Source organism: Artemia sp. Qi Xiang Cuo, chromosome 19 (assembly GCF_049724085.1).
Source record: "Artemia sp. Qi Xiang Cuo chromosome 19, ASM4972408v1, whole genome shotgun sequence".
NCBI classification, from domain to species: domain Eukaryota; kingdom Metazoa; phylum Arthropoda; class Branchiopoda; order Anostraca; family Artemiidae; genus Artemia; species Artemia sp. Qi Xiang Cuo.
The window spans coordinates 19,077,638-19,090,146 of NC_142812.1; the positions used below are offsets into that span (position 1 = coordinate 19,077,638).

The 12,509-nt window shown below is 35.9% G+C and overlaps 1 protein-coding gene across 1 annotated transcript in view; it reads left to right on the plus strand.

Moving 5' to 3' along the window:
- The first annotated feature begins 544 nt into the window (after window positions 1-544).
- The window catches only part of l(3)76BDm (trafficking protein particle complex subunit 8 homolog l(3)76BDm), a 183,895-nt gene continuing 171,930 nt past the window's right edge, over window positions 545-12,509 (plus strand). Inside the window, exon 1 of the mRNA XM_089104758.1 lies at window positions 545-716. Coding sequence (XP_088960884.1) covers window positions 569-716 — 148 coding nt within the window. The 5' untranslated portion in view covers window positions 545-568. The remainder of the gene's footprint in view (window positions 717-12,509) is intronic.

Sequence of the window (12,509 nt, forward strand, 5' to 3'; positions counted from 1 at the left end):
AATAGTGGCACTTCATCCAGCTATTTTACTGAGTACCATTTTATTTACTGACTGACAGAAAACATTGGGGGGAGGGATGTTCACCCATATCCTAATGATATCATTTTTGACAATGAATATCACACAAAAAAGATCTAAAATGGAATTGATCCCCACCAATTTTTTGGTTGTGTAAATACACTATACTATGGACACATAGGGATGATTTCAAACAAAAAGACTGAATTAGCTTAGGTTTTCAGCGCAAATATCCTCACGGAACAATTTTACAACGCCGAGGAAATTTGCTTATATGGGTTTTCGCAAGTTGAGGTAGGAAATTTTGCATGTTGATAAATAATTCACTTAGAGATAATGCGCACATTCTAATTTCATTTTATAAAGTGAAGGTGGTCAAATAAAATTGAAACCAGTAGCCAGCTAATGCCTGTGTATGTATGGGATTGGGAAGAATTTTTTCGGCTTGGAGAGGGAATGTATTTTTTATTATGTGTAAACACTGTATAGAGAATCTTACGCCAGCTACAGAACAAATGACGATTTTTTGAAAAGGAATATTTAACTAATAATGGACTCAGACTTGAAATATTTTGTGCATAGGTCTTTTCCGGCACACATTGCAACCTTAGTGTCTCCAGATGCTGACAATCTGGTTAAAAAGAACAATTTAACTTTTAATGAAGCATTACTTCCATTTTCAGAAGTGACAATTGAGGGTAGGAAAACTTTATCTGTTCAGCTTATTTTGGTAGAAGGCCTGGTAAAATTCCACTTTAGCTACTTTTGGCTATCTTAGAAAGGGGTTAGGTTAGGAAAATGAAACTTTCAAGGATGGGTCTACGGCTAAAGTAGGCTATGTCCTGGGAAAGTATTTTGAAGTACCTACCTCTACCCTCTAGAGGGTCCTGAAATATGCCTAGAAGACAGTTCTAGGTAAATATATAGCAAATCATATTATTGAGTTAGGAATAAAGTGAATACACCATTCAATGCCTTTTTTATGCTGATTACGAATATAATAATCATTTCTAGGCTATTGGAAATGAATTTTAGGCCCCCCCCCTATATATGCCAATTCAGGGTATATATTTCTACATTAGGGGGAGGGGTAGGGGTAAATTTTAAACTTACCTCCCATTTACATCAGAAACAAAATTTGCCCCCCCCCCTAATTTATAAATATATACTCTGAATTGGTAGGGTAAGACACCCAGTAGTCGGCCACCTGCCTATTCTCGGACAGAATCGTTTATACTATTTTAATAACCAATTTACAATGAGCCATTTGTATGTCGGAGTTTAGGCAGAATTGTCACTTGTTAGTAAATTCAAAAATAGGAGGCACTGTACAAGTGAAACTATTTGAATTAGTAACCTACTTGTTCAGAAATTCTTCAGAAATTTTTTGATATAAAAATTAAGTTTCTAGGTGGTATAATACAGTAATTAGAGTAGTTTAAATGTCAAAAAGTTTTCAAAGTGATTAAAGTGTCCAACTACTGGGTGTCTTACCCTATAGGCTAGGGTAAAAAACCAGTATCCAATTGAGCAAAATTATGTAAAACTAAAACCCTCACATCTTGTTACCAAAGAGGAATTGAGAAGGATTGGGTATAGTAATGGATAGGCTAGCTAAAAGTCTAAGCAATGCATCAATATGGTTGTTATTTAAATTATTTAATATCAACCACTTGAAACTATTAGTTTATTGACTTACCTGCAGGGACCTCTTTTTGGAAATACCAATTGTCCTATTTTGATGTATATATCCTTTTAGTGTTTCAGTTTTATTCATATATTAACATAAAGCTGATTTTCTTCTGATTCTAGAAATTAACTTTTATTGCTTGATATTCATTCTATAAATCACAAATATTTAAATATAATTTCTCTTTCCAGTTGGTTTTCAAAACAGAGACCATGTTTTCAATTTATGCTGACAAATCTTTGGTGAAAATTTGATCATGAAGACGAGCCTCTTGTTGCTACCCTCACATTGCTTCATATTGTAATAAAAAGGGGTGGTCCAAAAACCCAGTACTATCTTTCCTAAATGCCAAAAAAAAGTGGTCTTTCCCAAAAAGAGGTCTTTTACCCTATATAGGGGGTGCTGAAATCCATTTCCAATAGAAATGATTATTATATTCATAATCAGCATAAAAAAGGCATCAAATGGTGTATTCACTTTATTCCTAACTCAATAATATGATTTGGTATATATTTACCCATGTCTACACCTGTTGAAATCTTGACAAAACAACATTTTACCTAAATTTTCAGTAATCAGTTTTTTCCTCTGGTTTTAGTTCTGAAGATGCAATTCCTGTTATTAGAGTAGAATTTTAAGCCACATTAATGGTTTATTTTTAAAAATGTAGGAAATGTATTTGTAAATCTTTAAAGCCTTATAAATTAGGATTGAGCAAAGTTGTGTAGCTGAAAACAATTGTAGGCCTACTGTACTTCATATAAGCAGAATATCTATTTTGCAAAGTTTCACTTTTATAACACACAGATTTTTAGCTCTGAATTTTACCCCCACCCCTAGCCTATATACTGATTCAGGGTAGGCTATATATTTGCAGACTAGGGGGAAGTAGGGGTTATAGTTTATACTTAGCCTACCTCTCATTTGCATCAGAAATGAACTTTGCCCCCCCCCCACCTCCCTAATGTGCAAAATTATACTTTGAATAGGTATAGCCTGTATAGGCCATATAGGTGTGAGGTAAAATTCATTTGTAACAAAAATGATTATTGTATTTGGAAAGAGCAATAAAAAAAGACTTTAAATTTCTATGTAGCACTATAATTTAGCTAGGATGAAAGTGAAAACATCATTTGATGCCTTTTTCATGCTCTTTCATAATACAATAATTGCTTGTGTCACAAAATGCATCTTGAGCCCTTAAAGGAGCCCCAAAGGTATTTTATTTTTGTAACCACACAAAGAAGTTATAACTTAACCTACAAAATACTTGATTTTCAATTCAAACTGTTTTCCTCCCAATTCAAGTTTTCCTATCAATTCATGCTGTCAACAAAATTAGCACTGAATTTTGCAGTTCAAAACTTAGCTGTTGACAATTCAGGGTATATATTTGTACATTAGGGGGGGGGGTAAAGTTCAAGTTAAATTTGTATTAGGCCATATAATTTAGCTAGGATGAAAGTAAAAACATCATTTGATGCTTTTTTATGCTCTTTCATAATTCATATAAAATATCTTTGGGCCCCTTTTAAGGGCTCAAGATGTAATTTGCAACAGAAGCAATTATTGTATTATGAGAGTGTGTAAAAAAAGGGCACCAAATGAAGTTTTCATTTTCATCCTAGCTATATTATAGTGCCACCTAGAAATTTACCAAAAAGATGTTGAATGGTATGTTTACTTTTTTCATAAGTCAATAATACAAACTGTGAAATATATACCATAGTATGTCCCAGGAAGGTATTTTGAAGTACCTACATCCACTCCTCCCTCTAGAGAGTCCTGAAATTTGTCTACATAATAGCTCCTATACTTATTGAAACTTTGACAAAACAATATTTTACCTTAATTTTCCGCTATAAGTTTCTTTTCCCCTGGCTTTAGTTCTGAAAATGCAATTCCTGTCATTTGAGTACAGTTTTAAGCCATACCAATGTGTTTTTTTTTCTTCAAAATTTAGGAAATGTGTGCATATATTTAAAACCTTATAAATTGGGATTGAGCAAAGTTGTGACTCTGAAAGCAATTTTGTTGTTGGCTAGTTCATTTACCTTAAATCACATTGTCCAGCAAAATAAGGATTAAATCCTGTAAAATTGCTGTTTAGTGATGACAATGATTGGATGTCTCAATGGCACCCCACTCAGTTTGCCACAGCTTCAATGACCATTCTACATCAATGGCTCTTTTAAAGGCAGCAAAGATCTATTTTGCAAGGTTTCACTTTTATAACGCACAGATTTTTAAAGGCCATCAAAGGTCAGGACCCTCTAGAGGGAGAAGGAGTTGAGGTATGTACTTCAAAATACCTTCTTCTGACATACTTTAGCATGTAGACCCATCCCTGACAGTTTCATTTTCCTAGCCTAACCCCTTTCCAATATAGCCAAAAGCAGCTGTAGTAGAATTTTACCCTTTATTTTTAATTGTTATAAAATAATCACTTCCATCAGCCCTAAAAGTAGATTGGTCAAAATTCTAGTTTGTGAGCTTTGTGCTTTCTTGGAAAGTGGGTAGGCTGAGGAAAATGAAACTTTCAGCAATGGATATAGGCCTACAGCCTATATAGTGTCACTGAAAGATCTTTTAATGTCCTGAACTTTACCCCTTCCCCTGTATATATTTATCATTGCAGCTTGTTTTCCTCTCAAATTTGATCTTACATTAATGTTAAAGGTATTGTTCTGTGCTCATCTTTAAAAATTTCTGATTTTTTATGTTCCAAACTTGTTTAAAATACAATGTTTGTCAATTAACTTCTTTAATTGGCATCCACCTCTTGTTGCAGTCTGCTACATAGGCAAGCCTATACTAAAACCCAATTTATGACATTTCAACAACATTTCAAGGAAAGCTAGCAAAATTCTAGATGAGGGGTTTTTGTCTATCTTGAAAATCAGTGGTGTAATTTTGCCAAAATCCTGTGGGGGGGCAATGTTGAAGCGAATTTTTCCAAATCAAATGAAAACAAAAGTAAAAAATGAAAAATGAGCCATATAGCAGCCTACCATAAAGGCAAGATATATTAAAGAAAACTGACCTGTTTCTCTTGATGCTTGAATTATGTATCTTAGTTTTGGCATTTTTTTTGAAGAAACTATATTTCTGATGGGAGTGGGGGGGGCAACTGGGGTTTAGAGGAGGCAGTTGCTCCCCCCTGCCCCTTAGCAAATTATGCCCCTGTTAGAAAGTAGTTGAAGAAGGTTAATGAAACTCTTAAGCATAAGAATTAATCTAGAACTTGATTGATCCTTTGAGAAGGTATTTTGAAGTATTCATCTCAGCTCTCTCCTCCCCCCAAGGGCACTGACCTTTTACAACACTTTTGTTATAAAAGTAATACCTTGTAAAATAGATAGATGCTTATCTGTTATAGCAACCCCACTCAAGAATTTTGCTGTGTAAAACTTGAGAACTAACTGGTTGCATCTGTCTGTATTAAGAAACAATTAGCTTATGCTCAGGGGAAAGCAAGTGGCAGGTGACAGAATACATTAGACTTGTATAATTTGGGCTATATTTTTGCGCATTAGGGAGAGGGGTGGGGGTAAAGTATTTGCACAGCATGAAGTTAGAAAATAATTCTTACTTCATAATATGCAGAATAATATTAGCTAACACATTTTGCATGCAGCCCTGCTATACTTTACCCCCCCCCCCTAATGTGCAAATATATAGCCCAAATTCGTTCTAAAGTATTATATTTTTTATCATGTTCTGGTCTATTTCATTGGGATTAACCCAACTTCACTTCTGGAGTGGGGTTGCTATAACAGATAAGTACCAAATAGACTCTTGAACAATGGAAATTTTTCAATGACCTTTTGGTTGTTGAAACTTTCCTCAAAAAATCTAATGATCATAACCATTGGCATTGCACAAGATTCCTTGGAATTGGACATGAGAGTAAAACCTTCTAAATCCATGATAATGCCAGTCTTTTTCCTTAAATCCCCACTCCAGTTTTGTAATCCTACTCCTCCTGAAATTTCTTCATCTTCCTTTACATCATTTTGCATTGCAGTATTTTCTAATTTAAATTGGGTATCCATGTTAAAAACATCAACCTTATTGCTATGGTAATGCATCTGTCCCTCTCTGTAACCTCTGCATCTGTAACCTCTCAAATACATTTAGCATCCCCCTCCCCATTCCTTTAAAATTCATACTTTCTTTGTCTGTCCTCATCTTGAATTTGCTTGTCCAGTTTGGCAGCATGACATTTCCAAGGAAGAGTAAGATAAAATTGAATCCATCCAAAAATACCCCATGCAAATGATTTTCAAAAGAAATAAAGTCCATATCCCCTCCTAAAAAAGAAGCTAGGCTATAAATGCTTACATGCGAGAGGTGTTTTATGCCTTGTTTTTCAAAATGCAACAATAATTTTTGCACAGAAATTTTTTTTCCAAAAGGACTTCCCCAGCCAGATTCCATCCTCCTTGGGCTGTTTCCCAGCCTTCTCTCCCATTATCTGCTGTATCTCCAGTTCTGAAAAAAAAAAAACTTTTTGTCCCTTGTATTATGGAAAAATACAACAAAACATCCTGCTACTTTCCCTCTTCTTATTACTTGTACAGATGTTACCATTTTCTTGTGTCTGTTCACTGATTTTTTTTTCTTTTCTGTTTTCAATGCCCTGTTGGTTTTCAGCTTTTTGGTTTGTCATGTTTTTAATTATTGACCCCAAAATTGAAATTTGGGGTACATAATTACAATTTACAAAATAAATATGTTATCTACATGGAAAAATTTTGATGAGAGTTTTTTCATATCTCGGGAAAGTAGTTGAGATCATTGGGTCATTTGGACGAAGCCCTAAGCATTCTAGAAAACAACTTTGAAAAATAAATACTTGCTCATTTCTTTTCTAAAGGTGAAACGCTTCATTGACCCCCCCTCCTAATTGGTGAATATGCAGCCCACTTTCAACATTCCAAAGGGAAAATTACTCTTTTCTTTCTTGCTAGATTAGTATTTGGCATTGTAATATGTTAGCATTTGCTCTTTGCTATTATAGTGGCAATATGTATCCCACCCATCCATTGGAGGTGGGGGAGAGGGTAAAGTAGTGCAATATGTCTTATGTGTGAGGTAAGTAAGCATTTAAGATGGTTTTCCTGCAGTTTCCAGATTTTTTAGGGTTTTCTTTAAATGGTCTCATGATCTTCATTATTGCTGTATTACTAACTAACTGTATGCATAACTTTTAACCCTTGCACTGAGGGCTGTAGGGGTTTGTCATCCTCAAAGACATAATTTTTAGAACTTTTAACAACATTGAACAAAATGGCTGTCTCAAAATTTGGATTGGATGTGTTTGGGGTAAAGGTGGGTGTGAGAGGGGGGGTTAGTTTTCTTCCAATAACTTTTGACTTTCAAAAGAGCACTAGCCCTTTGAATTTCCAATGGAATGAGCTCTTTTTGAAGTTTCATAGGCAGCACGCTAGCGCTGCCTAAGCAAAGAACAATGTTGGCACAATGTGTTTTTTTTTTTTTTTTTTTTTTTCTCCATACCCAGGCACTTCATATCAAAGGAGTTGTCATAGAAACTTTGAAAAGGGCTCGTTCGATTGGAAATTGGAGTGGCTAGTGCTCTTCTTAATAGTCGAAAGTGATTGGAGGGCAACTAGCCCCCCCACGCCCATCATTCCCCCAAACATATCCAATTAAAATTTTGCGATAGTCATTTTGTTCAGCATAAGTGATTTCCATATAGAAAATATCTTTTTGAGGAGGACACTACCCCACAACCCTCAGGGCAAGGGTTTTAAGTTATGCCCTGAGGGCATATAAGAACAATGTTGGCACAATTTACCCTTTATTATTTTTTCCTTTAGAGCAGGGCACTTCATATGGAAGGGGCCGTCGTAGGGACTTCAAAAGGGGCTCATTTGATTGGAAATTGAGAGTTCTAGGGCCCTTTTTAATAGTTGACAGTGATTGGAAGGCAACTAGCCCTCCCCCACGTCCATCATTCCCCCAAACATATCCAATCAAAATTTTGAGATAGCCATTTTGTTCAGCATAAGTGATTTCCATATAGAAAATATCTTTTTGAGGAGGACACTACCCCACAACCCTCAGGGCAAGGGTTTTAAGTTATGCCCTGAGGGCATATAAGAACAATGTTGGCACAATTTACCCTTTATTAATTTTTTCCTTTAGTGCAGGGCACTTCATATGGAAGGGGTTGTTGTAGGGACTTCAAAAGGGGCTCATTCAATTGGAAATTGAGAGTTCTAGGGCCCTTTTTAATAGTTGAAAGTGATTGGAGGGCAACTAGCCCTCCCCCACGCCCATCATTCCCCCAAACACATCCAATCAAAATTTTGAGGCAGCCATTTTGTTCAGCGTAGTTGATTTTCAAATAGAAAATGTGTTTTTGAGGACACTCCCTCACAACCCTCAGGGCAAGGGTTTTAAGTTACGCCCTGGGGGCATATAAGGTTTATTATAGAAGGCGTTGTCGTAGAAACTTTAAAACAGGCCCATTTGATTGGAAATTCGAACGGCTAGTACCCTTTTTAATAGTCAAAAGTGATTGGAGGGCAACTAGCCCCCCCATGCCCATCATTCCCCCAAACACATTCAATCAAAATTTTGAGATAGCCATTTTGTTCAGCATAGTTGATTTCCATATTTAAAATATGTTTTTCAGAAGGTGACTCCCCCACAACCCTTGGGGTAAGGGTTTTAAGTTATGCCCTGGATGCATATAAGGTTTTTATAGAAGGCATTGTCATAGAAACTTCAAAAAAGGCTCATTCGATTGGAAATTCAAAGGGCTAGTACCCTTTTTATAGTCGAAAGTGATTGGAGGGCAACTAGCCCCCCCATGCCCATCATTCCCTCGAATACATCCAATCAAAGTTTTGAGATAGCCATTTTGTTCAGCATAGTTGATTTCCAGATAGTAAATATGTTTTCGAGGAAGACACTCCCCCACAACCCTCAGGACAAGGGTTTTAAGTTATGCCCTGGGGGCATATAAGGTTTATTATAGAAGGCGTTGTCGTAGAAACTTTAAAACATGCCCATTCGATTGGAAATTCGAAGGGCTAGTACGCTTTTTAATAGTCAAAAGTGATTGGAGGGCAACTAGCCACCCCCATGCCCATAATTCCCACAAACACATCCAATCAAAATTTTGAGATAGCCATTTTGTTCAGCGTAGTTGATTTCCAGATAGAAAATATGTTTTTGAGGAGGAAACTCCCCCACTATCCTCGGGGCAAGGGTATTAAGTTATGCCCTGGGGGCATATAAGGTTTTTAAAGAAGGTATTGTCGTAGAAACTTCTGAAAAAGCTCATTCGATTGGAAATTCAAAGGGCTAGTGCCCTTTTTAATAGTCGAAAGTGATTTGAGGGCAAATAGCCCCCCCACGTCCATCATTCCCCCAAACACATCCAATCAAAATTTTGAGATAGTCGTTTGTTCAGCGTAGTTGATTTCAAGAAAGAAATTATATTTTTGAGGAAGACACTCCCCCACCACCCTCAGGGCAAGGTTTGTAAGTTATGCCCTGGGGGCATATAAGGTTTTAATTTAAATCTTTGTCGTAGAAACTTGAAAAGGGGCTCATTCGATTTGAAGTTCAAAGGGTTAGTACTGTTTTTAATAGTCGAAAGTGATTTGAGGGAACTAACCCCCCTCTCACGCCCACCTTTTCCCCAAACACATCCAATCCAAATTTTTAGATAGCCATTTTACTCATTGTAGTTGAAAGTTTTGGAAATTAGGTCTTTAAGGATGACAACCCCTCCCCCCATAGCCCTCAGGGCAAGTTATGTAACTTGCCCTGGGGCAATGTTGTAAGTTATGCCCTGACTTTACTAAAAAAATACAAATGAATGTGTATTGTCAGTTTAATATACATATACTGATATTTAGTAATCAAAATGTTTATATTATTTGATTTATTAAAGTTATAAAAGTAAAAACATTTATATTTTTTCAGTAAAGTGCAAATTTTTTTCTGGCCTTGGGAAGGCATAGGGGTTTTGCGCCCAACTTATGTTAATTTCTGCTTGTTCTTAGTTTGACTTGGTTATTTATTGTAATTTCTGTTCCTTTTGGGGTTCATTTACTTATCGATGCTGATTTGCGGTAGTTTCACGCTTGGTAGATTATTTGATTTTAGTTTTGCTAATTTTTGTTTAATGGAGTTCTTTACTTTTCTTTGATAAGCTTTTATTGTGGAAAAAGTTTCTTAATTTAATATATGACAACGCTTTCTATATAATTATTATATGCCCCCACTTCATAACTTACAACCTTTGCCCTGAGGGTTGTGGGGGAGTGTCCTCCTCAAAACATAATTTCTATCTGGAAATCAATTATGCTGAACAAAATGGCTATCTCAAAATTTTGATTGGGTGTGTTTGGGGAAATGGTGGGCGTGAAAGAGGTGTTAGTTGCCTTCCAATCACTTTCGACTATTAAAAAGGGCACAAGCCACTCCAATTTCCAATCAAATGAGCCCTTTTCAAAATTTCTGTGACAACTCCTTCAATACAAAGTGCCCTGGTCTGAAGAAGAAAAAAAAATAATACATTGTGCCAACATTGTCCTTAACGTAGGCAGCGCTATTGCGCTGCCTATAATAAAATATCGCCTGCCACTAAGTTCCCCTGAGGTAAAATGAAAGCTAACCAAACAACTTCTAGTGAATGTTGGCAAAATGTAACCCAAGTAGCCTTTGCTAATGAGACGGGAGGTAATTTTCTACCTGTATTGTTCTGTTTCAGCTGAAAATGATTAATAGTGCTCCTTCAGGTTCTACTTGACTAGCTTGTTGTAATGGGTTGATGGACGTGCTTCTCTAGACTGTATTAACAGGTCCATAAACATGGACATGCTTCTCCAGACCATAAAATATTTTAACATAATAAAATTTTAATTTCAATTCAACAACACTAAGTTTAATAAGTGGCACAATGCAAGTTCTGGACTAAGGATTTCTATTTATGACATAGTCAGCCTAAAGCTTTCTTTTGGCTCTTTGTAGACAAACCTAGCCTTTCTAATATATTAGAAGGTTTCCAGTCCACAGGCAGTTCCTTTTTTAATTTTAATACTCTATGTGTAGTATTTTTTGCATCGTGATTGACTGGCAGGTAGCTGCTCATCAACAGTGCTTTTCCTGTCATACCCATCAGCTCCTCCTGTCAGTTATCACCAACAGTCCTCCAGTAGATGACACAGAAAATTCTTCCCTGAGACTGATTTATGGTTGCCACATAATGTTAAACACCTCCCTTGTATTGGTTTAGTTGGAAATCCAAGATGGGGAAACTGCTCAAGAGGAATCCTGACTAATCCTTGTGAAAAGGCAGAAATCAAGAGGACAGTCGCAGAGAAAAGAACCAAAACAATGAAAGGAAACATCCATAAGAAGTCAGATACATAAAGACCTTAACCTGATCTGGCCAAGAAATAGAAACCACTAAGATAGACCTAAATTGAGATGATTCTGATGTGTTTGTGATTTTCACCATGTACCACCAGGCTGTATGTCAGCTGTATGTCATGGCACTATAGTGAAGGTCATGAATTTCAGGCTTTTGTTTTTGGAATGATCAAAGGGGGTAATTTTTCTCCTGTTAGAGGACAAAGAAAATAATTTCTATGCACCATAAGCAGTGGTAACTATCAAAAGGATGCACAAGTGTCATTTATGAGAAAAAACTAATTTGTATTTTCTGACATTTCTGATGTGTTGGGGCTATTCAAAGTTGCCTAGGGATGAAGCTGTTGGTGCCATCAGCTACAGGTGAAATTTAAAGGGCTAAGCAAGGGTTTACCTTTGAAGGCAATCTTTCCCTTTATGCTCATTACTGATTTATATTTCTTCTTCTATTTGATTTTGTGCAACTTTTTTTTAGCATCCAGTTTTGAAACTGACTTCACAAAAAATACGTTTGTTTATCATGCCCAATAGCTCCAACATGGTCTGTGCTTAGTCTTTCCAGATTATTTTTTCCGGCTGCTTGATAGTATCAATCGGCTTAAAGTCTTTTATATCTCTCTTCTTTAGAGAGCAAATCTGGTCACTCTCAAAGAAGGGAGAACAAAAATTTCCTTGTATTTTGCCAACAATGCCTTCCATAACCTCCAGACAAAATCCCTTTTCCCTAGTCAAATTTTTCCCTTCAACCTCACAACCCTCATTTGTTTAACAAAATTCCCGTTCTTACTCCAATCAAATTTTCCACTGAAAGATATAGAAGAAGTTTTTTTGGTGTACATAATTGATACATTAAATAAGTAATTCCCCCCTTTTTTACCTTACAATTGTATAATGTTTGTTTTGCAAATTTTTAGCTTTGTCTATAGTAAAAAAAAAACAACTTAATTGTTCTTTCTAGTTTCTACTCACAAGACTAAACTATCATTGTGTTTTTATTTTGTTTATTCCATTGTAATGGTGTGAGTTTAATTGTCTTTGACATTTTTTACAACAATTTTTGACATTTGGATTAATTTTTTTCCTGGCCAGCCCTTTTATAATTGCTTGTTTTTTTTTGTTTATTGATCGTAAGGTGTAAATTTGGCCCATTATGGCTAGTGATGGCCATTTTTGAGAAATAAATCTTACCTTATCACAACATTCACCCCCAATCAAACTTTGCAGCTACTCATCATCATATTTCCCACTCCCAAATTGTCCTTATTTTGCCCTTCAATGAACTTTGTTTGTGTGCATAGTCATGACATAGGAAAATAAAGTAGGAGATTATTTCGTGTCAGAAATACCAGTAGTATTTTATGAATCTGAATGTTGATAGTACTCT